Source organism: Photinus pyralis, unplaced genomic scaffold, assembly GCF_008802855.1.
Source record: "Photinus pyralis isolate 1611_PpyrPB1 unplaced genomic scaffold, Ppyr1.3 Ppyr1.4_LG1, whole genome shotgun sequence".
Classification (NCBI taxonomy): Eukaryota; Metazoa; Arthropoda; class Insecta; order Coleoptera; family Lampyridae; genus Photinus; species Photinus pyralis.
The window spans coordinates 49,567,707-49,595,201 of record NW_022170249.1 but is presented as its reverse complement, the minus strand read 5'-3'; the positions used below and the strand labels follow the sequence as shown (position 1 = coordinate 49,595,201).

The 27,495-nt window shown below is 35.1% G+C and overlaps 1 protein-coding gene across 1 annotated transcript; it reads right to left on the bottom strand.

Moving 5' to 3' along the window:
* Window positions 1-1,572: 1,572 nt before the first annotated feature.
* Window positions 1,573-27,495, bottom strand: LOC116179712 (microtubule-associated protein Jupiter). The gene is made up of 4 exons (XM_031499534.1): window positions 27,230-27,495; window positions 2,301-2,473; window positions 2,160-2,246; window positions 1,573-2,106 (listed from the first exon to the last, which is right to left on the bottom strand). Exons 1-4 carry the CDS (start codon window positions 27,289-27,291, stop codon window positions 1,922-1,924), a joined length of 507 nt encoding a protein of 168 aa, XP_031355394.1. The 5' UTR covers window positions 27,292-27,495; the 3' UTR covers window positions 1,573-1,921.

Genomic DNA, 27,495 nt, shown 5'->3' with positions numbered 1-27,495 from the left:
TCAAGCAGCTTAACGAATTTTTTTAACTTATTGCAACATTGAATGATGAGAAAAAGATAAATCTACAAGCTGCTATAGCAATAAATCTTCATCGTCTTTCTGATTCTGGAAACGCCACATTGTGAAACAACCTGATTCGCAACAACCGAACATTGTTTATTGTTTGCACCTTGGCATTGAATATTTATTCAATGACCTTGGTCCTTGTGTTGTAGACAGTTTGTCTCAATTTTGTCTTGTCTGAGTAGGTATCTAATTTTTTGTCGCCATTTTGTCTCAAAATAGTTTTATTTTTGTCTGCATGGTCTGCACCCGGCATAAGGTTGTTTTGTTGACCGTTTTTCTCGTCTACGAGTAAATGCTAGGTAACAGACAACCCAAATTTGCTGGATAAAATACAAACCTCTTGTGCAAGTGAAAAAATTCCACTTTTGTCCGTCCGTCCGTCTGCTCCTCGCCTAACTTGGGAACGAAATGGCAATGTCAAACCTTCGAGTAGGTATGCGATTCTTCATATCTTGTTTTCTCCTAAGGCGCAAAATATTACCACAGTACAAAATTGCCCAATTAACCCTATAAGAAAAAACTCATTTGCGAAAAAATCGGACATAACGTCAAGTCAATTTGAGTTTTTTTAGTAATTTTTCACACGGTGCAAAACATTTAGGGAGAATGAGAAGGTAAGTGTTGTCTGTAACCGTGGGTTCGGTAAAGAAGAAAGATATATCCCTATTCATTACGGAAACGTATTTGGTGCATGGGCTCTGAACGAGAACGTACCAGTAAGGACACAGCAAACCCTTTACACTGGAAAAATTAGATCTTTTATGGTGCCAAGTATTGGCTGTTATTGACCACCCCATCGAATTTGTTGTCCAGAATGGACATGGAGTCGTTCCCTTGTAGTCCTAGCCAAGACGCCTAAATCGTGAGCATTGTACACAGCAAACCCTTTACACTGGAAAAATTAGATCTTTTATGGTGCCAAGTATTGGCTGTTATTGACCACCCCATCGAATTTGTTGTCCAGAATGGACATGGAGTCGTTCCCTTGTAGTCCTAGCCAAGACGCCTAAATCGTGAGCATTGTACATTTTGAGTTTTTTTAGTAATTTTTCACACGGTGCAAAACATTTAGGGAGAATGAGAAGGTAAGTGTTGTCTGTAACCGTGGGTTCGGTAAAGTTTTAAACCATGCTATCGAAATATAGCATTCCTACCAGAGGTAACGTGTACCAATTTGGTGAAACTCTTTCAAATCATGAATATTTTGTCTACACTTGACCGTGAGCTATTAGAGGTAATGTTCACTAAACCTTTAAAGTGGTTGATATAGTTTGCCATTGCGGGGGTGGGATGGGGGGCTGTATCGCACAAAAGTTGTGCACAATGTTTACTTGTTTAAAGCTGAGACACCCTTATATCCTGGTTACCGGTAACTGCATCACCTTTTACCCCTGACAACAATTAACTTCGAACAAATATTTCGAGCATTATCATTATGCGTATTTATTGTTACTATTGACTCGAAGGTTTTATTATTTTGTAGCCAGGCATAAACATTTTATAAGGTTAAGAGACTAAGTATAAAAATTTATTGCTAAGTTCATTACAAGTGATAAATACATAATACTTTCATCATCTACAACTACACGTTTCTATAACAATAAACGTTCAATAAATTTAGTTCTATGATATAAGGCTTTAGGTATAAAGGGCACAAATTTGAAATAATCTACTTTCGAAAGGTAATCAACAAAATACTAAACGGACACCTTAAGATCTACGGTAGTCATACAAACAACACGTGATATCGACGTTCTTCTTAAAAAAAAGTGCGAACCTTACAATTTCTAGAAAAGCAAGAAATAATTAAAAACGGTACTGGAACATTAGTAGACAGTCGGAAATGGAAGTAAGTTTAGGCTTGACCATTGGTTAATGGCTTATCGGCGGGAGCTTTGAGTTCGTTAGCTATTCCTTCGTGGCGATTTTTAAGAGGGGACGCAAAACCGTTTTGATGACCAAATCCATTTTGGATGAGTTTTGTTGGAGTCGTTGCCGGGCTTACGATTGTATAAACTTCTCCCGTGACTGGGTTCCTCTCTGCAAATTAGTTTATAGTATTGACATTCGAAATTGGGAATATGTCCACTTACCGGTCTTTATTTTTGGAGAAAGTGACGAACGATGTTGGTCCCATGAAGTAACACCATTTCCCGTAACAGGATTACGCACTGTTACATCTGAAATGTGACACGAGTTAGTGATGGGGTAATTTTGGGGAAGCGTGCACAAACCGTGTTTATTTAAAGATAATTTGCGAGGTGTGTTAGAGCCAGAGCTTCCAAAGAGGCGAGAAAACGAGTCGTTATGGCTTTGACTTCGGCGGGGAGTACTTGTGCCATTGCTCTGTGGTGATGATTCCGGAGAACTGAGAACGGTGAAGATGTCACTTGGTGGATTACGAACTCTGTAAAGAATTTATAGATTAATATTTCTTATAAACGGGAGTCGAGAAAAACCATTACATAAATACCATTCATACATTCTCACGTAATAGATCGACTTGCATGGTACCTTTAAATTTTGTTCCGATCGACTGGACTGTGCATCGATGTATAGGCTATTATTTACGAAATACAATACGATAAACTTTCACTACAAAAGTGTTTGTTACTATACTGGTCACAAAAGGCATAGTTATAATTATGTATTAAAAAACAGTCTTGATTAGGCGGTGGGATTATATTCTATTACAGTAATAACTTACACCTTCAGCGTTACTAATTATAGGATACACTTGAAAGAAAGTCTAACGCACGTAGAGCCCTGCAATAAATATTAAGTAAGTAAAAGTTAATTAATACACGTCAGGAAATTGGTTATCCTTTCTATAATTTTTGAGATAGTAAATTGAGGTACATGCACTGCCGTACAAACTTTTCGACAAAAAACTGCGATAAATACTTTCGTTTAGGACCGCAATTATTATTAATTTAAAAGCGACTTCATTAGCAACTTTCACACATGTATTGAAATAATTAGGTTTTATTTCGCTCATAGATTTTAAATACGGGTTAATGAGAACAATCGATATGGTCATGGTAGGTACCGTTACGTGTACCTATAGGTAGGTATAACATAATCGTAAATACCTTCATTTTATTAATTTTCAGTACTATATTTATTGTTATAGATATTATATAGAATTGACCTGTTATTATTAATAACAATGTTTGCAGAACTATAGAAGATAACTTGCATTCTTGACCGACCTATAAACGACTTTTACCCACATACGGTACCTGTACCAAACACAAACTTTATAGTCTAGTCAAATTAGCTCTAAAAGTAGTATAAACTGGATGTTGTCATTTCACTGATCGAAACCAAGCGTATTCTATGTAAAAAAGTCCGCCGAATGGGAAAATCTGTCCCCCTGCCCGGAAACGCCCGGAACATATTGTTATAAACAAAAAACGAAAAAAAAATGGGAAAATGTCGTGTTTTTTCACATTTTACTTCGAATATCTTATGGAAAAATAATAGTTGAAAATGAGCGTTCCGGACCAGCTGTCTCTTAAAGAAAATTTTATTCTATGTTCATTTGACATTTCTATTCATTTTTTCCCCTCAGAGCAATAGTTAACGAGATATTCGAAGTCAAATGTGAAAAACACGAGATTTTCCCATTTTTTTTCTTCGTTTTTTATTTATAACAATATGTTCCAGGCGTTTCCGGCCAGGGGACCATGATTTTCAGATTCAGCGGATTTTTTTTACTTAGCATACGCTTGGTTTCGTTGAGTGAAGTGACAACATCCAGCCCAAACCGTAATTTGACTGGACTATTATAAATACAACGGCTAAAGAGACCAAACAAATGATTGTCTTTGATTGCATTTGAAGATCACTAACACGATAAAAAAATGTAGGGTATAGCTATTGCATATGTATAAAATTGTAGAAAAATTGACCAAGTTTCCCATAATTAATCTATTAGAAAGCAAGGCCTTGGAACTGTTACATAGGGTGCAGTAGAAGTTATCGAAGATTCATTCTCAATTGGGAATTAACAAAAGTGTTACATTTTTTGCCCAATCGCGTTTGTTCCTTTGTGAACTGATTAAAGAAGCAGGCCAAAACTACTGACTACAGAAAATAGAGTTAAAAAATATATTTTCTCGTGTTAGCGTGGTAACAATCCTGGATAGACAGACAAAAAGTATGATTGTATAAAGAAACTTTCATCTTAAAGATTGTCGTTCATAATAATGAATGCTAAATGTTATAATTCACCAATTAACCAGTGTAAATTGAAATAATAGATTTATTGCTACGTATTAGTCGGCGTCCCTTCAGAAGAATGTCCGGGATCTGAGAGCAGCTTGGGAACCTTGAGAACATGAGGTAAATCTGAGGACAAATTGTAAAGGATTTGGTAGAAACTTCACGAAAATTTGAGAGTAACGTAATGGTAAATTGAAGGAACGTGAGGAAAATTTAAAAAGGAACTTTACAGTCACAACGCATGTTAGGAAGAGAGAGAAGCTTGAAAAGAACTTCACGAGAAGTTGAGAACAACTTGAAAGCGGCTTATAAGAAGTTTGTGAGAATCTGAAAGATGGGAGTTGGAAGGGAATTTTAGGAGAAATTGAGAAGGATTTGAAAGGAAACTTAAGGAAAAGCTAAAGAGGAACTCTGGGAAAACTTAAATAGGAACGTGGGATGAAATAGAACAGAACATGAATTTTAGGAAAACTTGAAAACCTGAGAGAAATTTCAGGAAGACGGTTAATTGGAAATGAGCAAAACCCGAGGACAACGTGCTTGGGGAATATTTCAAGACAAATTTAAGGCGGCTAAGAAGAACTTGAAGGGATCATATGAAGGAAAAGGTTCGCGTAAGGGAAATACGAGCTTTGCGTCGTTGTTCGCTTTACTGTTAATACTTGGAAAAACGACAATAACCTTGAAATTGTAAACCTTAGGAGCTTATAAGTATTGCTAATTGGCTGGCTAATTCTGTGACCGATGGGATAAAGTAAATCCATATATAAAAAGGCGAGTTGCGGAAAATACGATCCATTGAAGATGAAATAACCTACATTTTCGTATTATGATTTAAAAGGGGGTCGATAGTAAGCCTGCAGTTGATATGACAAAAGCGATCCATGTTTTCTATAGAATAAGTATTCCACAAACACTACCTACCCATATTGCAATTAAAGTCTGCAGTCAATGTAAAAAAACGCGATCGGTGTCAAAACAGCAGGGTGTCGCGAAGAATAAGATCCTTAGAAAATACGAGATGGACCCGTCCCACATAAGAGGACGTCGATATGCAGACCGCGAGCCATGGAAAAACTGCAGACCCCAATTAAATAATTAAGCCTACAGGTTTAGTTAAACATGTATTCCCTTTTAAGTGGTATTGATTACAAGTTTAGCGCCATTCGAGAGGGTGTTTCCTAATTGACAGCTTAACAAAACTAATTACAATGATTTTAGTGCGTATATGTGCCAGTAGGAAAAATAGGTTTTCGGATGAGTTGCATTTGTGATGAACTGGAATTTGGTCCGGGTGTGTCTTGAATTGTCTTTTGACCCACTTTTGAAATGAATAAATTGAAATCAACACTCGAAGTTGTCTCAGACATGAAAGATTTGTTACCATAACTGCAGTAAGTATACTCTTCCACAGAACAGATCAAATTTGAATTTTATTCAATTTCTCATTGAGAAGGGTGCGTATATTGCAGATATAAAAATGTAAAACTCGAAGGCTGCTGGAAATAAATACATAATCATTTAAGGATGTACAAAAAATTCTGATAAAGTATAACAATTTATATATAATTAGGGTAATAACCCAGTTGTTGATTCGATGGTAGTTTTTTAAGTTAGTTCACCTCTCGATACGTGTAATAATATCCCAGGTATTATCTTCTAAATTATATTAATATGCTCCAGGCAGCCATTATGAGCAATTTTCAATTTATAAGGACTTCCGCCATCAGGTAAACTATTATTCATACATTTTACACTTAAGTTTTTTCACAAATGAAGACAGCATTCTAAAGTCGGGCATTACCTACGTCTTGCTAGCGTTAAGCTTTAAAACCGATATCATTTCCGAATAAGCCGCTGAAACTTTTTCTTTACCACACACCATGAGGCACGCGTCACCATTTAATCCGCCATCTGGCACGACAAAAGCCATGATCACTGCTCCACCGCATTTAAATGAATTATTACACCCTAATTGTACAGTGAGGTTAAGGTCAATCATGCCAATGGATTTTCCATTCGAAGCAAATGCTCATTTATTACCTCTCTAATCAATCATCATTATTTCTGAAACTGGTACACAAGGAACTTAATTTAAACAAAACGTAAATGCTTTACATGAATATAAGGCACCTATTACACTATCATAACAGGAGGGAATCGTGCTGAAAGAAATTATGAAACTTTCACAAAATGATTCTTCGTCGCAAGTTGTCACGTAATGATATGCACGAGTGCGTTTACTTTAGAATAACAAAAAAAATATTGTACTTATAATAAGATCTTCACACAAAGCAGAAGAAATTATAACTAACAAAAAGAGACTGTTTTGTTTTATACGAGAACTCATTATCTTTACAGATGAAAGATTTTGAGATGAACTGAAACGTGAATAGGAAAGTTGAAGAACTGGCAAAGAGTTCAAACCTTCTATGCTAGTTCTTTGTCGCGGTTTGGTGTAATATCTATACCTAATAAACCAACAAGTTTTTTGGTGACTTTGATTATGGCGCACGAAGCTCCAAGCGAGTAGAAAAAGTGACTGTGGTTGGGAAATAAATTATTATATGTTATTACGAAACAATCTTTTCAACGTTTATTTTATCTTCAGCACACATTCTGTAATTATTACTTCTGTAACACGCAAAGGTGGCTATTTTTAACCGCCACATTAGAACGAGGTTCATGATCATTGACCGGACGAAGTCGCAAAAGTTTAAACGAAAATTCATTCAGTAGTACAAGGTTGTGTGGGTTACATTTCGTAATTATTTCTGCCATTTGAGGGATGATATCCCCTTCCTGCCAATTTCGTGTTAACTTATTCATGAAAGTTAACATTTGTGTTCAAGATACCTTTACAAGTTGCGTGTTGGATTCCTCATCCATTTCAACTGGTTTTTGCAGGTGAAATAACATATTGGGAGCGCTCCATATGCTTAGTTTTGTTTATAATAGAGGAAATAGAGATCATTACTATAAAATTTTTTTTAAACTTTTAAACTTTGCGTCGTGCCCTTAAACTCGTTGCGCGTGCTTTAAAGACTTGATTATACACTTGTATCTTAATATACTATTTTAAACTATAATATTTGAATGTGGGTAAAAAGTAAACATAAAACAACCCTTACTAAGCATATTTTGGTGAAGAAGCTTTGATTAACTTATTATACATAGGGTTCATTAAAAGAATGTACATAGAAAAATAAAAAAGTTCGATGCCGTTGTTAATTACACCCCTAGTGTAATCAAAAATATCACTTTCAATTATATTTAAACATTCTTGATTAAAGTGCGCTTTATAGTAAAGTAAATTATTTATTATTACAATTTTATTTATTTGTTTTTATTAACCTGAACCATAGAGTATTGTATTTACTCTATGCCTGAACTAATAATCCGTTAAAAATTTGCAAATAATAATGCAATAAAAATTAGCTTCGTTTTGGCGAATAATTGCATTGCAATAAACGTCGTTCAAAATTGTGTACCTATTGATTTCAAGGAAATTGGAAAAATTACCTTGAAAATAATTTTTCGTGGGCTATATGTTCCTATAACTGGAAAATTCAAGGTGCTATGGTACACAATCGCCTCTTTCATGAAAGTAGATATTTACCAAAATGATTTTTTCGTATTTAGTAAGCTATACTATTTCAAAGAGCCAGTAATCCGTAATTCGTTTAATATTGAATTCGATTTCGTCCAACAAAAAAATAAAATGCTTAGATCTGTGACCATCTGCTTCGTGTATGTTTACCACGCATCCTTTGCCACATAGTCAATAATGTTACTTTATTCAGGCAACCATCAATTTTCATTTCTACCTGAGGAATTGCTTTCTTGTATCACGCGAAAATCTCAAACTTGGCGAGAACAATTTCCAAACGTCCGTGAGTATATAATTACAGGGGAATTAATAACGGATTATTAAAATCGCCAAAATATCTACGTGTGTGAATTGTGAAAAGGTAATGCACGTACTATAGTCAATTAATCTTAATTAGGATCCACGGAACTAAGCACAATCACGAGTTTCTCTAGAATGAAGGTGAGGTGAAAACAATAATTGTCTGTCGCCAAGAGGATTGTTTACAATCTCGACGACATAATTGCGAATTGTTAATCCTTCGATCCCGTCTGGTGATTCCACAATAATCCCTGATTTTAAGGCGTATTTAATTAAAGCGCCTACGCTTAGCATTTTTACAGACGTTGACGATTGGTTGTGTAGGCTTTTGATTTTATACTGGATACGCTTTGTAATCTCGATGAGTAAACAATGCCAATACTTGGTACGTTGAATTAAAAATTTTGCGTAATAGGAATGTGTAATAACCGTAATTTGATTTCTTCGCAGACGAGAAATTGCGATTAACAGAAATTGGTCTCCATTTAAGGAGATTTTTATCCATATCAATTATACAGAAATTAGGTCTGTTGGCATATATGGTAATGTTCATCCACATTTCAAATTGTTCAAATTGGTCTTAAGAAAACGGATAATAACCGCTGCTGCCTCTGATGTCCGCATTACAAAGACGGATACGCTTACAGTTACCTTTAGACAAATTATTCCTAGCTTCAGTTTAGCCTGCGGAATAAATATTAGGCTCACGGTTTCGTGGCACGTGTTCAAAATTAGTACAGTATTGTTGTCCATATAAAGATTCGCGTCCAATTTGCATGACAGCTTTTGATACAGTGTTTTCGGCTGCAGGAAATTATTAGCTCTACGTCGTCGCCCTGTTTGTTGTCTTCCGGAAACTCCAACGCATTCCGGCCCAACCTACCACGATATGGTATATGATTCTTCGTTGTTATTATTCAACGTGGAGATGCTAACTATATTACATGGAGTAGAACGGGCGGTCATTAACTCAAACAAAACTCCCTAAGTGTGCCATAGAAAAAGAGCTATTTGCAGAAAAAAAAAACCTGTAGGTTGCCTGAGTACAACAATGACCTGCTATGAGCATTGATTACTGTAGTTACAATGTAATGAGAAACGTCCGGCGACATTTTAGTCATTAAATGCTTTAACAAAATTTCACATTTATAGTATGGGTTGGGGATGTTTTAATATAGAAAGTTGAATTGCATCGGGTACCAATTGTAATGTATAAATAATTGAAGGGGACCCTTTAAAGCATCAATTAAAATTAACTATCGTTAATTGCATGCACGCGCCCACAATTACGAATGAGTTCACAGACATTCGTATTTGTTAAACCTCACCTTAACTTAGTGAAATTCGTTATTGAATGGTATAACTTTGCAAAGATTTTTAGCCGACTTGTTTGATTAATTGTCGATGTCACTTTTCTCATCATAAATTATAGTTAGTATCTGCTTATTATAAAATTTGCATCGGTGAGTGTCATTTTACGTTTTGTAACTTTCAAAAAATACTGTAAAATATCATAATTACAGTAATTTTTCGAAATTTTTGAAAACTACGTTCATAAATTGCAAAAGTTTATGTTATTTTTGCACGACTTCAAGGTGAAACTGACTATTTTCGTTCTTTCATAGCAGTTTGTTGCGTTTTCATCATTTCAATACAAACCACCAATTGTAATTCGTAATTTTGATAAAAAGAACAATTACAAAAATTACAAAAACACGTTCATAGTCTTTTGGCTCCGCAGCCCCAGCTACTCTCACTTTAAAATTATACTCGTAATATCGAGAGAAACGTTTTGATGGTTTGCGTTTTTTACATCCTTCTAAAAATCATTCCTTTTCTTTACTTTTCGCTATTTGTTGGTTGTCATGCTGTTTTTGCTACTATGCTTTTGTTGTTCGACTTAGTATGAAGCTTTAGTTAGTTTTGTTAGTATAATCTCGAAAAACCTTCCCGAGTTCTATTTCTGTTAGTCTCCGAGATCCCTGTAGACCGGGCGCTAGTTGAATTATCTGGCACGTGGTGTGATTTGTTACATGTAACCAAATATACAGGGTGACACTTTTAAAACTTTCAATGGGCGATATCGTTTTTTATATTAGAGGTATCACAAAATGGCCAAAACCGTTTCGGTAGAATCGAGGGGGAAGCAAAATGGCCGTATAAAGAAGGAACCAACTTTAAGCTCGTACCCCCCGCCACCCCCATGCCTAAATTTTGAATTGTGACGTATCACTTGTGATACATCATTGGAAAGCTCTTAAAAAATGCTTTTCAGAAATACCACACTGGTACATTTAAACTGCCCATTCACAATTTATGTAATAAAAATGAGTAATTTGAGTATTTGATGAATTTGTCAGTGTTTGAAATAAAAAAAAATTTCTTAGATCTAGTGATGCTTTGGAACAACAATGACAGCAATTTTTAGTAAATAATAATTTTCTATTGCTTTATTTGTTGATCGGTGATTATTATTTTAGTCTCGTTTTTAGTATTTCTTGGCAAGAAAATTACAAATTTTGAATTTAACTAAAGATTTCATAATGGTGTACACGTTAGCCGAAAGAGTTGAAATTATTTTCATCTATGGTTCTGAAGCGCGATCTGCATTTAGAACAGCAGCTGTTTTTAATGCCCGACACCCAGAACGACGTGTCAGTCACACTTATGTTGCAATGTTAGTGACTAAATTTGAAGAAACTGGGTCAGTGGAAAATAAGAAAAGAGACGGACCAAGAATAATGGATGAAGCTACTCAGATTGAAGTTTTAGGTCATTTTGGTGCAAACCCGCAACATCATCTATTCGAAAAGCAGCGACTATGACCGGACTTTCGCGAGAAACTGTACGACGAACTCTTAAGGTGCACAAATTCTACCCTTATAAGATGCACATTGTACAGGAACTAACCGAAGACGACTCCGATCGAAGAATCCAATTTTGTGAAATAATGACCGAGAATATTCAAAATAATCCGGAACTGGTGAAAAACATTTTTGTTTTAGTGATGAATGTACATTCTTTTTAAATGGAAATGTAAACAAACATAACTGCCGGTATTGGGACGATAAAAATCCTCATCTTTTTCGCGAGGGGCATACTCAACGGCCCCAAAAAATTAACGTCTGGGCAGGTATCTTAGGTGATAGCATTATTGGTCCTTATCGAAGGAAATTTAACTGAAGATACTTACCTAAACATGCTACAAAATACCGTCGAGCCTCTCATCACTCATGAAATAGAGAATCAAATAAATCCAATTGACGGAAACATGAATTTGATTGAAGATTTCATACATTTTCAACAAGATGGGGCTCCTCCTCCATTACTCTATGGCTGTTCGTGAATTTTTAGATGCGAAATTTCCGGGACAGTGGATAGGACGAAGAGGTCCTATAGAATGGCCAGCACGATCTCCAGATCTGACACCATTGGATTTCTTTCTTTGGGGTCATTTAAAATCGGTTGTGTACAAAACTGAACCAGCTTCCATAAATGATCTTCGCTACCGGATAGTCAGGGAGTGCCGTTCACTTTCCAGGGAAGTGTTTAAAAATGTTAGAAATGAATTTGAAAACCGTTTGTGGTATTGTTTAAAACAAAACGGTGAACATTTTGAACATTTTATTAAATAAAAGTTGTTTATTTGTGGAGTTCAAATTTTAGTGTAATAAATTGTGAATGGGCAGTTTAAATGTACCAGTGTTGGTATTTCTGAAAAGCATTTTTTAAGAGCTTTCCAATGATGTATCACAAGTGATACGTCACAATTCAAAATTTAGGCATGGGGGTGGCGGGGGGTACGAGGTTGAAGTTGGTTCCTTCTTTATATGACCATTTTGGTTCCCCCTCGATTCTACCGAAACGGTTTTGGCCATTTTGTGATATCTCTAATATAAAAAACGATATCGCCCATTGAAAGTTTTAAAAGTGTCACCCTGTATACTATTCCCAAGATAAGTATGTATCATGCGGATCTCGGAAACCATACAAGATACGAAGATGGTCAAATTAGGGAAAATGTGTACAATTAAAAAGTTATTATCATGCTGTAAAGAAAACCAGAAAATTCTGATCATTTCCGAAGATATGCCAGAAAAACCGAAATTTGCCGATTTTATTTTCTGATATTATGTGTACATACAAAAAAAAACAGCGTGGGAGATTTTCATTACAAAGTTTCGTTTAGGAAAAATGATCATCAACTATATTTTCTTATAGCCCGTAAAAAAGTACATACTGTATTGAGTAGCTTTTTTATTACTAATACAACGATGTACGGTACTGCCAGAACTCTGTTCTAGCAAGCTGCTTGGTGCAAAGGACTGATGCTGATGATCATTACGTAAAAGGACAACGGGTTTCTTTCCTCCGACACCCCTGAGGGAAACCGAAGGCGGGTTGCTCAGGGTTTCCTGGCCCTCTTCAGTCAAGGAACGGAAGAAACGGAGTTAGGATGCTGAGGGGGAAGAGTACTGCTCCAGAATCTTTAGCATATTTAATGGGAACCTAAAAGCAGTAGGTAGCCAATACGAAAACATTTGGTAGTTTGAGCCGGCAATGGGTTTCATTGATGGAGCACGTTATAAAAAGATTTTAGACTGTTTTTCTTCACAATAATTGATATTTTTATATACGTATTTGTAGGTAATTATTCCACATGGTCGCAAGAGAAGATTACTAGTTTTATGCATTCTGCTATACTTAACGCGTATATACATTGTATTTGATGTAATATTTATAGCTTAAGGCAGTTACATTCCTTCATTAATTTTTAATTAATAGGTATGGTCATTACTTGCACTAAAATTTGACTTAGCATTTATACTTGTATGAAAACAAATAGAGAAGAAGGTAAAATATATCGTCATATGCTAATCGACCTAATTTATTCAAAAATTAGGGTAGTAATGTACGTAAAAAATGCTCTCTTCCACCTAGCAAAAAATTAACATAGTTTCAGGCACTTACCAAATTTTTCTACTATAAATTACAATTAATATCCATATTAATATAGGCAAATGTATTACAGGTTGACGTATTGTAGGTCAACCGTTAAGATTTGATTGCATTACAGTACTTAATCATCTCGCTTGGGGGGTCATTATAAATCGCACCGGGATAATTAGTAATCTTGTAAATTTTTAATGCTAACAAGTGACACCTAAGAAGTTAATGGGCGCCAAGTTCACGTTGCGATGCATGTAAGAATGCAATAAACTTTGTTCTAACCAATTGAATATAATTAACTAACTAATTAGTTCAATGCTAAATTACAGAATTATACAAATTACTTAAGAAGAGCAATGCCCTTTTACATTTTATGTCTAAGTTAATCCTCTCATAAAGTTGATTAAGGACAATTCTGGAAGAACACCTACACCAAGAAAGCTGTGTGCATTTTTGATTAACGGCCTGAAAAGTTAATCATCGCTTTGTGATGGGAATGTCACCATTTAAATTGTAACGTCGCTCTGGATCAAGAAAAATTGATTTAAATTAAAGTATAATGACCAATTCGAAAGAGAAATGATCTTTCATAATGTTATACATGCGATAACATAAATGAGGAAGAACATATCCGGCGGGTTTTCCTGTCAACATATAGAAATGTGAAAGCACTTTTATAAGTAAATAAATAAATGTGTATCACTATAGAGTAGGGAAAAGAATCGCTGTAGAAAATAAGTAGGTCATATTAACGGTGTGGGTAGCATTTTGACAAAAGAAATGCATATTGGAAGCACTCCAATTATAAAAATTATCATTTGATCTCTAAGATGGACTGTTAAGAGAATAAGAAAGTAAAACACATTTATATCCACCCACACATCTACTAACGATTTTTGTAAATTAACTTAAGTTTACCACATTCTACAATTACGTCCCCTGACATCATGTAAATTGAAAGGAAACGCGTTGACCGGCTCCGGTATTTCCATACCTAATGTAGTTTACCGCAAAAACTAACTAATTTGTTTAACTAAATAATTAGATCAGAAATAAAATCTTAATGTTTAATTCAATTGGTAATAAATGTCAGTACTTGAGATAATGGTAATACTTCAGAAACTCACTAGCTCAATTAATAAATTGGATGCTTAATTTAATTTTATATAGGAGTGGCCACTTTTGATTCATGTCATAAAACAATCGTGATGTACATATTCGATTAAACTGGGTCTGCATTTAAATGTGGTATAAAAATACGGATGAATTTGGTAACCGTTAATGACCACCGTAAGCATTAAGCGTGCAATGTGCAGGCTAATTACATCGGTTCGGTATATTTCCTAACGGAGATTAACATGTAATGAAACAAGAGGAAGGTAATTCCTCTGTGTTCCCATGCAGTGTTATTTCCGACAAACTTCTTAGGCTTCGCCGGTGCGTTTAAATTACAGTTCCCGTGTTTGTAATTTAAGGAAAAATGAAGCGATGAGAACCGGCATGCAAATCTTTGAATATTATCAAGATGTACCTGCGTTGGTAATTCTAGTAGCAAAATAAGAACTGGTCGTCGACTGTTTCGGACTATGTCGATCAATCTTACTTCGATGATCATATCTCTGCATCTGCATGCAAAAGTGTTTCAGATGAACTGTAAATTCAACAAGTAAAAATGGTGTGTCAATAACGACGGTAGCGACAGATCAATCACGAGTACAAGAATTTTAAAATGAGTAGGTATAGGCACGCCAATCATCTAAAGATGGATGGGGCAAATTCAACTATAGGAAAAAATGAACAGTAGTCCAAATTTAAAGTAGGTCTACACTGCGACATTTACTTGAAGCAGTTGGGTAGAAAATGAGCTGGCAAATTACGAGACGTTGTTGGTCTAAACCTGCCTTGTTTCCACAAATTTCACAGTCTGTCACTTACTGAAATTACATACAGTTTTTTGTAACAAGTTAATTTCTGAAATTTTTTTATAAACCGTTCATTATACCATAGCGAAGTTTTACGGCTTCGACACTTTTCTATTTCGCAAATTATATCCAGTTGAGTTTGTTGAAGCTTACCGAGTTCAAATTCGGAACAAAAACTAGTGTTGTCGAGTTAGAAAATAGACATGCAGAAAACAAATCAAAAGATTTCGTCAGATTCTCCTGTGCAAGGGGCCCAAAAAGTTCAGGTATTTAAAATACACAATAAGTTAAATTATAGGTGTTCCAAAAAATGTTTGTTACCCCTTTAGTTCTAGATAAGCGGATTTCGTTGATATACAGGGTGATTCCTATAGTACCTGCCACCGTTTGGGAGCGTGTAGGTGGTGCGTAGGGGAGTATTTTGATATAGGACACTTGGGGTCGGAAATCAGGGTGCCAGAGCGAAAGGTTTCTCAGGCGGCGAGACATCTTTTCGTATTTAAACACGCAATAGTATAATAATAGTTCCAGTGCATTGAGAACAACGGTGGCCACGTTGAACACTTGTAAAATTGCTTTTGACTGTCGAGCAAATTCCGCGCGACGTCGGTCGGTTGGGTTGCCTACATACAGGCGTGAAATTCCAGAAGATAAATTTGGTTCTGGCGCCCTTATTTTAGATTTCCGACCCCAAGTGTCCTATATCAAAATACTCCCCTAGGCACCCCCTATACGCTCCCAAACGGTGGCAGGTACTATAGGAATCACCCTGTATTTTGAAATGGTATCTACATAAATCCCTCAAACAAAACCAAAGCCTTTTAGAATATTTATTTAGGTACAATGATAAACCATTTACTTATTGTATCTGCTCGTTATCATCGTTTTCCAGAAGTATAAGGGAACTGAAATCAAGCGGTTAGTATACTTGAATCCAATACATCGAATTTTGTATCTCTGTAGCTTGATTGACATTTTCATGGTACAATTACCTAGGTCAGGATTTTCAAGCAAATGCAAGTTTTTTTGCGTTCAAAAAACAAGATAACGAATAGCTCATGTATAATTTTCTGAAAAACTGCATAAATTCATGTATTTGAGAAAATTTAAGTCTAAACATATTTCATGGCAATATTCTATTGTAACAAATGCATAACTATATTCTGACATTTTAGAAACGGGAAATGTTTTCTTTGATTTTATTTTGTGTACTGGTAAAGCACTTATTAACGAGCTCCTAAAGCGAGTGCATGATTTTGGACTTTCTGTCTGTCTGTCTGTATGCATGATATTTAGTATCGTAATCTAACCACTAACACGCCCTTCGGCCATGGAAACATTTTGTAGAAAACACCCAAATTTCATAGGATTTTCAAAACCATTGGATTAATTAGTTTTCTAAACCTTCCACAAGGAATTATTGAGTTATTTTCTCAACATTTTCAAAATCTAATATTGGATTGAAAAACTTAATCAAGATTATACGTTTAGGGTTACGCCATCTTTTAGAAAAAAAATGCTTACAAAATAATCGGTACTAGATTATAGTGTTCTTAAATCGCTCCCCCGTTCTTTTAGGGTTACGCCATCGTGAGGTTGGAATTTTAGAAAAAAAATGCTTACAAAATCGGACAGGGCATCGGTACTAGAAACCTAGCTAAGGTCGATAGTTCTATTCTTCTGTTTCATGCCTTGCGATTAAAAAAAAACTAAAGATAAAACGTAAGGGACTTTGGGAGCCGCAGTTACCAAACGAAATTTTTGGAACACGCGTACTTTATTGCGAAAAAAAATTTTTTTTCTGTTCCCAATAAAACCCAGTTGTTTTACAGAAGTTTCACAGACCCTTATATCTTAAATCTTAAATAAATAACATTAGCTTTATTTATAAAGCACTTCATCCCGAAAAAATTCTGCAACAAACCAATTCTTGCCGCTCATACAATTTTTTTAGATTGGAGAATGTATGGAAGTGCGAAACTTTACGGGAAGGAACAGTGTTTTAATAAGCCATCAAGCAAACCAATGATTTAACATTTCGAAGCCGCAGTTGTGAGCTAATGGTTTTCTTGGTGGACTATTTCAGAAAATTCGATTTCCGGTAGAATTTGCGATATAGTACCAAATAAGCTGTGAGTGTATGTACTAAGTGTAGATAATAATTTGCATTTTTCTTGAGCGCATCCTCACTATTTTGACTGTACCTAAAGAGATAAAATCGATTTTAACATTTTTGTTGCTAGTTTATATTTGGTGGATTGATCAAACTAGCTTTAGTTGTCCTCGGAAACTGAATCGTGCAGCTTTGGTATGTTCCAAAACTATACACAAGAATCCCCGAGTTGAGTAGTGATAAAGTTGCAACTGTTTGTCATAAATAATTGATTGTGAAATATCTGCGTGAGAATATTTAGCCAACCATGAGTACTACCTTTTAGAAGTAATGATATCAGAAGCATTACCCCCCATTTAACAATCGCTATATTATGTAAAACAACAAATAACTAGAATTTCTTAGCGTAGTCGAAGAAAAATACGGAAAGCTTTTGTGTTATCATGAATAGACTGCCGCTTCTGTTCAAAAAAGTCCTCAATTCGAGTTTAAAGTAGCAGAAAGTAGAAAAGTTCAACAAATTTGTCGAATCTGTAACTAGAAAAAATTTTTTAAACAGCTTGAATTCAACTTGTGCGTGGAAGCAGTGCATTAGCATTGTTTCCAGCATCGTACACAGATTTAAGCACTCACTCTATTGTATTGCGAGAGGGTGATACTACATTTGAATTATGAAGAGAAAATGCATTATTGTTCGTACATTCCCTTTGTAGGATTTTTCTAGCACTCACCTTACAACTTCTTTTTATCTATCTGCAAAGGAGTGTTGGGCATTGAAGCTAACTCTCTTTCGAAACTATTTTGGTTTGGAGAAGTAGTAGATTAATTGAAATTGCGCCCAAAGCAATGAAAAGTACCCTTCGGTTTTCGGTTATCACGATCCCTTTTATCCTAATTTAACTACAATCGTTTGCTTTGCTATATTGAATTCTATTCGTATAATACAAACTCGTGTTAAGTAGAGTTTATAGTTGCGCTCAACGATGCAGAAATGTTACTGTACACGACTGCTACTTTTTGAAAAATTATTTCATTAGAAAGTGTACGGGTAACACCATAAAAAACGAAGCCGTTATTTACAAAATTATCCCAAAGAATGCAATTAAGTCATTAAGACGAAACGATTCACATTTGCGTTGCTATCTGTTTGCACTGTACCAGAACCATTGCAAGGGAAATCTGACGTTTATGGCAGATTAGTGCTAATTTCTGTAAAGTAAAACTACAGTAAACCAAGCATTTTATGAGTAATAAATAATTGCGAGTTAATTAGACTTAAAAAACGGTCTCAAATTACAGAGATGCAAACATCTTGGACTGTCCTTTGCGGTTTCTATGAGTAACGGCCTTCACTTTGAAAGGACTGCAGTTTCACGCATAATCAGAATGCAAAACTTTTTCCTATTATGATTGCACGGTGTAATTCACAGCGAGGTGTTAATAGACTGCATCTAATACCTAATGGTAATGGGACACGTACTTACAAGAAAGCACTTTTTGCCGTTATGCTATTAACCTTCACATTGAGGATGTACCGCAATTTTCCATAGTCTATTATCACTTTATGTTTACTAAAAATCCTGTCAATCGATTTCCTTTAAATAGGCATGAAACGTTAAAACCACACGCAAAAGAATTTATTTCACATTTGCATGTTACCGTGACAGTTCGTAGTTTGATTGGAGACATCTCCTGTAAATGATGAATGATGAGTTTATGACCAAATCATGCGAAACGGTACACAGTTGTATTAAATCAATCTTACCTATTGTACACACGATTGTAGTGTGGAATTTTAATTAATATCTTTTGAGCAATAATAACAATGCAATTGTTACCATTGATGTCAGTAAGCACATCGCACATCACTTTAATTATGTACAAATTTGGTTATCTATACAACATAATTATACACATTCGCTAGCAGTAAGTTCAACGAAGTGTAATTGTATTTAAATCTGAACACGAAATTACTTCACACCTACAATTAAATTAAAATAGTATCAAAACAGTCTACTGAATTGAGTGATGGTTCCTTAATTCGCAATTCTTGCTGTTTAAATTAATCAATATGGAAGTTTTGTAAATAAATTTCGTTAAAAAATTAAAAGTGTGCCCATCTTGTTTTGAACTTTTCATAAAACAAATTTCCTACCTTTTGGTGATTTAACTCTGAAGGAGTACTTCAACGAAACCGGGAATCAGTACGTTCTAAGTAGTTATATCAAATATTCCCTAAAGTCCCTACTATTTTTGAGCTTATTATGGAGATCCTAAAGCGAATCCTTTATTTTGGACCGTCATGATAACTGTTTCATTATTATGTTTATCATCACCCAAGGAAGAAATGATTAAATTTCTAGTGGCCCAGGAGCTCGGTGGCCCTATTTGTTACAAGTTTTTACCATCCTCACGTTAGTAGGTAAGAAATGTATAGCATTGGGGTAAAAAATGACCCCCCACTTTTTGGACGGAAATACACGTTTTGAAGCATCAGGAATCCCAAAACAAAATCTCGATATCTGTGCTAGCCACAGCAAATTATTTAGATATCGACTTGGGTTCCACAGAGAAGGGATCAGCGACCTTCAATTTGCAGTTCTTGAGAAACGTAACCTGTATGGCTGTTCCGAAATCGGAAGTACCAGGTAGCCCAACTTTCCAAACAGTAGACGATCTAGCTAAACTTTTCATTTTCCCAGTAAAAAATCGCAAGTCGATATCAATCGATAAACTGAATCAATAGACAATGAGCGACAAGGTCGCTTCCGGTTGACGAATATTAAGCAAAATTGAATCAGTTGGTCCTTTGACTGTTGCCTACCTATTACTGAAAACAGAATTGGAAAATTGGAAACCGTTCGCGAGCTATCATGTACACAGAGGCCAAAATCATGAAAGAGCTTTGTCGCTCGTAAATGAGAGATTTGCAAATTTTTATTGGAGTCATGTCGGATTTTTGGCACTTTCTTTCCAAAATGACCCCGCACCTCAAAATCGACTTGGGCGTTTTAAGTACAAATAGGTACCAACGGGAAAATTGAAAGTTTGGAAATTGTTTCAGAATCGTATGCAAATCCTTCATCCTCTATCCCTTCCTTAGAGCCCTTAGTGTCCAAAAGTCTCAAAACGAACATGACCCCCTTTCGAACGCCATAGTTTCCTCATTTTTTGAGATATCGACTATCTAATCTTTCCTCTAGTCGCATGATGAGTAACAACCGTAGACGGACGGACAAAAAGTCCAAATGAGCAAAATTTAGTCCCTTGACCAATGGCTCATACTGAAAACAGAATTGGAAAATTCGAAACCGTTCGCGAGTTATCATGTACACAGACGGACGGAGGGACGTACAGAAAGTCAAAAATCATGAACGAGCTGGGTCGTTCATTAATAACACATACACATAACACATTTCTTATTAGGCAGATGTCTCATGTGTCTTCTGCGAAATAAATTGCAAATTCGAAGTTGTACATATTGTTTAAATTGTTGCCAAACTTTATCGATTGTTTTAATAAATTACTAAAGCCTGGTTAAGTTGATATTACAAAAGAGGTTAAATATAAAATAACAATATGCAGAAGAAATTTCTCAGAAAGTCAAAGCGAATTGTATTTAAAAATACCATTCCCGAAGTAGTACCTAATTCATAAATAATACCGGAAAAACGTCAGAATAATCAATAAAATTTGAGTCAACCTTTTGCAATCGTGCAACTGTATTGGTTTTATTACGTTTTACAATTTTGTTTTAGTGTATTTCCGTGCTGTTGCAGAAGCATAAAGTTTAACGCAGCTGTAATATTTACAATAATGCGCTTTTTCTCTGAGACCTACATAAAATATAATTTCTTCTTGTGCTTACAAAGTAACATGGTTTATGATGGGATGATTGTGTACTTCTGCTAAGAAAAAGGCCTTTTCAATTAAAAAAAACTCCAATCGGCCGGAAACCTTTAATCTGTCTCACCCAAAATGCAAATTCTCGGAGAAAGTAGATATATGGTAGCAAAATCGTAATCAATACATAAAAATTTTCCCACAAGAACTAGGTTTCAAAGACACACCACCCATTCATTGAAACGGCACGGAATTTTTGTTTTTTGTTTGTAACACCTAGAAAGCACGATACACATTTAGAAGGGTGCATGACCTTTGCTCGATTTAATACACTCTTGTCTGCACGCAATGGACTGAACATCCCTCTATCCGTTACTAATTCTTTTAGTTAGCCGGCTTCTGGTTTAGATTTGTAGTGATGATTCATTTCCTTGTACGGAAACAATTTCAGTTTACTGCAACCCAAAGTATGTCGTATGGAAAAAGGTAATTGCAGCCGGAAATTATGTGTTCAGTCGCGAGGAATCACATTCGACATACCAAAATCTGCATTGTAAATTTATTCGATCAGGTAAAGAAGAACACTGGAGAAAAAGTACATGCACTTCCCAATTAAATTGAAATTGGGTAAATGGTACAGGTGGTCACGCCAAAACCAAAATGTGCGAACACGTTATGCCCGGGAGCAATAATGAAAGGAGTTTTTTCGCATCGCGTTTTCATAATAAGTTAAGCTGTTGATGGTAAACAATGGAGTGCGTGAACTCTTTTAGAGGGTATTGTGGGTGGGTCACAAAGGGCCGGTCTTATTTTTGTGTGACGCAAGTTTTAAGTCCACGCTTTTTGTTCCCATTATTCTTTTGTTGGTCGGAAATAAAACAGCTCAACGTTTCTACGGCCATTTGAATAAACCAGTTTAATGTACGTTAATTGCGCTTTGTACATTTTTGTAATGGATGTAGAAGTAAACTCGAGCAATTCCATCCTAACGAACATCCTGCAATCAATAAGACTTCCGTAATTCGCCCTGAATATCCGAGGACAAAATAAAAAAGAGAGTTAACGGAATACACCCTGCTGTACGATTATAAAAGATGAACTTGGCGTTGGACTTCGTGTTTGAATGCTCCTATTGCTAAACTTAACGGTAATTCGATGCTTCAAGTGATTGTTAATAGCTGAAATTCTATTGAGGAAGTAAGCGGCCGAGGGATAGTCAAAATTTTAGTAATTACGGTAACACGACAAGAAGTGAATGTATCTTCAACGCGGAGATGAAGATGCACTGATAATAACACAGTTATCCACTGTTATTCCACTTTATTATTGCTACTAATACGAGACTTGTTTTTCAATTAATTTTATTATGACAGTAACATACCATCGCTGGGACCATTAATTATCGATATGTATCTATTGGATTAATGGGCCGAATGAATGGTAGGCAACACGATTTTCTATTCGTCTAAAAGGCACAATTAATCATATTAAACCAACGGCTTTTCGATATTATACTACTTTACTGATGCACGCTCAAACTTCGCATCCAATTAAAAAGAGAATGTTACATTCAATTTTGTACATCTTGTTTTATTCAACCATTGACTGAATGGATCAAATGCTGAAAGTATTGTGCCGGCAAAATTTCTAATTTTTCTCCTGTCAAACCGACTTTTACTGGGAATTTTAGGGAAGTTACTGAAGATGACTCAAGGCGTTGGTGGCAGTTCTTTGAAGATCTTCCCTATGAATCATAAGCTGCAAATCACTTCTGCGAAAAATGCAGGTCTTATACCTACACATTGTTTATTCTATGTTTGGAAACAATGCCGAAGCAAACAATGTCACTCAACACAATGATGGATATTTTCTGGTCAGGTACCTACCGAGTCAGTGAACGTTTTAAAGTACTTCAAGTTGACATTTAATTATATTATAATTACAATACAATTTCCCACTTTCGTAAAGAATACGCTTATTTAGCAATTGCAAAAACTAATTAATTTCATTTCATGCTTCAAATTAAACCTTCAACTTGTGGGTTGAAGTAAAATTTTCCCAATCTTTAAAAAGTGTACATCTCACGACTTTGAAATCAGTGTTGATTCCATGTAGTACTTTTAATTAAAATTACACTCATTAATTTTTAAATCTGTCCAATACAAGAACGGATCTTCATTGTATAGAACATCTAGTGTCACCGGTCTATTGTGAAGGGAAGGGTAATTTCAGGAAAAGTATGCGTCTCGAGTTTTCACAGAAACCACTTGTAAAAAAGATCAATGCCAATCTGTCACAGGTATTAACATTTAAACGTTTTTGGGACTATTAACCACTAACAGATTTGTAACTTCCTCATTTTCATCAGGACATTGCCACAGATTTGCGATACATTGACACTGTAGGTACACTAAATTTATACACATTTTGTTTCCCATATTACAAAATGCACATATTCATTATCGTTTGCGAAAAAGTGAAACAATGAAGTACTCATTAAGTTTAAGTAAATATTGTCAAAGTTTTTCGGTTTACGTCACATGCACTTTATTCTTTAAATAGACACGAAATTAAATTAGAAACACGCAACCCAGAAGTGGAACGACACCAATGCCAAAACTTCATACATCGCTGTTGAATACAGTAAAAATCATATTCAATTATTCGTAAGACCTAAATGTCCCAAGTAATTGTAGCGTAAATATTTGGATTCAATCAAACCAAAACGTAGCTCCCTTATTAACGGGCTTCATGATTTCATGATTTTGGGCTTTTTGTCCGTCCGTTTGTGGACAAGATAACTACTGTTTTCAGTATTTTGTTTATCATCATCAGAAGCTGGTTTGCTATATTTGTTACAAGTTTATTATCTTCAAAAAACGAAAAGGAGAAAAAGTTAAAATTTTCGAGACATTTAGTTTGAGAGATAAAATATGTCTCTCAAGCTAAAACGATCAAAATCTTATTTATTAGACATTACTAGCTATTACTAAGTACATATAAATAAGAATGAAGGTGAGAATATGATTAACGGATATAATACAATTCTTGTGGGGACATTGCCACTTTTTGAGCTCCACAGGACACCGTTGAGAGATTTTCAAATCATCATTAGCATTATTTCTTTATATGGCCTGTAAAAATGTACATACTGTATTGAGTAGCCTTTCCTATTAGTGACACAACGATGTACGGCACAAAATCAAAACAACAGTTGGAAACTCTGTTGGTTTCAACAGGATGGTCCACCCGCGCACATCTTAATCGTATGAGAGTACCTATCGGAAAATTGCAAATTTGTCCGATGGGTGTTCTGGCACGATTAGGGCGTCGTGCGCGGGTGCACCATCCTGTTGACACCAACAGTTTCCAACTTATTTTGTTTATGTGTATGCCGTATTCGTATTAAAAAATGCTACTCCATACAGTGTGTACTTTTTTACGGATCATATAAAAAAATAAAGTTGATGATGATTTTTCCGAATCGAAACTTTGTATTGAAAATCTCTCGACGAGCTCCAAAAGTGACAATGGGAAAGTGATTTTTTGTTTTCGCAAATTTAGGTTTTTCTGGCATATCTTCGGAAGTTTTCTTCAAACCATGATAATAACTGTTTAATTGCGCAACATTTTCCTAATTAAACCATCATCGTATCTTCTATGGTTTGGGAGATCCCCACGGTAGACATTGATACACAGGGTGTTGCATTTAAAAATACCAGCTTTGGGTCAAATCTCAGAAACGACGGTCCAACATTGATTGTATTGATTGTATTGGCTTCCCTTTTTGTGAAAGAATTTCACCGATCAAGCGGAAATCGATAAATTTAGTCTTGAATCTTAATCTCTAATGTACGGGTGTCCCATTTTCGATACTTTTAGAGAGTATATCGTAATTGTTAGTGCTATTAAAAAAGTAACAAAGACCTCATTCGCATTTCATTGTCAAACTTAAAATAGTAAAATTAAAATTTGAAAATATTCGCTCGCTTAAGAGATACGGGGGAAAATTAAAAAAATTGTCAATTTCAGAATGATCCTACATCTCCCTAGCTAAAAGAGATACAGAAAGAAATACATGAGCAGGTCTGTCGATAATTTTTTACATTTTTGTAATACCGATACTGATAAATTAGTAAAAAGGAAAATTTATAATAGGAGAAAATAATGTGACTTGATATTAAATATTTCACCTCCTCGCTTTTCTGTAATCCTTAAACGGTAACTTTTAAACGAGAAATTTGTAGCATAAGAATATAATACGTTAGGAGGTGTCTGGCTATAATTTTTTGCGGTTTTGTGATCCTGTAACGGAAGATGGTGGGGAAAACTGCACCTTTTCAATATTGTTAAATATTTCTTCCCCTGATACAACGGTTTGTAAAAACACAAATTTAAAAATAAGACGCGAGACCTCAAGTAATCTGTATGTATGTTCCGAATCCTCGATATTTTGAAATTTCGGATTCCGCATAGGTATACATATAACGATGATAGAGGTATATTTGTGCAACAAATCGCGACCACGAGGGTTTTGCGGGCGAAATAATTTTTTTCAAAAAGATTCATATTTATAAAATAATGAATGCATCCTTAGAGTCTCCCGTCCAGTTTTTAAATTGTAAAATATTACATTTACACAATTTACAAAATAAATAATTAAAACTTCAAAATCGGTGACATTCTAATGGATTTCCCGAAGTTGACAATAATACAAATTTTTCAGCACTTTATAAATTCGCAAGTAGTTTTTGAGTAATTATCATGAGAAACTACTTAAGCGAAAATTTTAAATCTTAACAATGCGTTTGTAGCCACAGTACAAAAATAATAAATTGTAATAAAAAAGTTTATTTTTCACACGAGATCTTTGATAAGTAGATTGAGCATTTTATATTACACAAACAAAAGCAATTTTTAGCCAAAAAGGATGTTTTATTAAATCGGATCTTCCCATCCCTTGATGGATTAAAACCGGGGTACAGTGTCTTTCTTAGAACGTTCATTTTAAAATTACAAAAAAGTAAGGTCTTTTGATATTCAATATGCAATTTGGAATCATTGGCTCTGGTTTGTATATAGAATGCCAATTATTCAAGCTGAAAAACTATAAAAGTTTTCCTCCTCATTGAATCTTTCTCGTTATTGTATTCTGCAATACGAAAAGTATAGACTGGAAATGTAAATTATGTGGTCTTTCTTATTTTGCATTATATCACAATTGTTTTCTCTTCACATCCTTGATTTATTGCTAATCAATCAAAAAGATGCTATTATTTAAATTAGATTACATTTTTGCATTGTTAATCGCCTTGGCCCACACGTAGTTATCATAAACACTTGCTAACATTACGAATGTGGAATTTGAAAGCTACATTGAAGCAAGGAGATGGGCGCGACACAAACCGAATTTTGGTGAAAGAAATAATTTATGGGATTCAGAACTCTCATCCTGATTTATGGATGCACATCGCATGCATTTGGTCAAGTTCAATTATTTATACGCAGACGACTTTATATAAAAACCCGTTTTATAACGTTTAACACGAGGACAGTAAACCACGTCGTTGCATCTCCTCGGATTCATGTTACTGCATTTTAGTAGCACATCAATTACCGGAATAAAACTTTTTTTTACTTACAAAATTTCTAATTCATACTACTGTAATGAGATTTTGCATTACATCGGCTTCCGGAGAGGGTTGAAAGATCACTGACCTACTCAGCAAGCGCTCTCTTGCGTACAAACCCTCCAATGACAATATTGATTACAACCTTTGGCTATTAATGATTGCATATTTATTTGGTTGATTGAATAACGACATTGACAGTGAACGTTTTACAAGTTCGAGTTTATTGTAGCGTAAAACAAACCTTACCTACTTACATCAAGTTTGCATTAATTTAAGTGTAATTAATTAATTCGAAATGTCACACATTCAATTCATTAGCTTGTAACGACGCCTAAAACATGCGATGTAACTGAACCATTATTCGCTTAGTTTAAACATTAATTATCATAACTGTATTTAGCCACGAAAATATGCACATGTTTTTCAGATTAATGCCATTAACCTGAAATTTTGGAATAAAAATTTACGCACCCACACCTCATCAATCCAAATATCTTTTTATAATTGACAAGCTACAGAATTTAATAAATTGAAATGAAAATGAGTGGCAAAATTTTTTACTCACCGCTTTTTTCCGTAGCCAACTTTATCGAGCTCAATATGTCGGTAAGTAGCGTAAGTAGTCATGTTCACAGAATAATTTATTAATGAATAAGTTACTGTTAACAAATGCACGAGTTCTCGGAGCTACCACGGCACGTTTGGACAGCTGACTGGAAGCTTGCGGCTTTTGCAGAAGCTTTTATAGGCATCGTGCGCACTGGGCCATAATATATCAGGTGCTTTGTTTCAGTTCCACTTTTATTGCATTACAAATTTCATATAGCTCTT

What these genes read in the sequence shown, in the direction of transcription:
- LOC116179712 (XM_031499534.1), bottom strand. Translation starts at nt 27,291, where the DNA reads ATGACTACTTACGCTACTTACCGACATATTGAGCTCGATAAAGTTGGC. An exon ending in ATTATCTTTAAATAAACACG is followed by an intron (nt 2,247 to 2,300) that starts GTTTGTGCACGC and finishes GTCACATTTCAG; the next exon opens with ATGTAACAGTGCGTAATCCT. An exon ending in TTCTCCAAAAATAAAGACCG is followed by an intron (nt 2,107 to 2,159) that starts GTAAGTGGACAT and finishes ACTAATTTGCAG; the next exon opens with AGAGGAACCCAGTCACGGGA.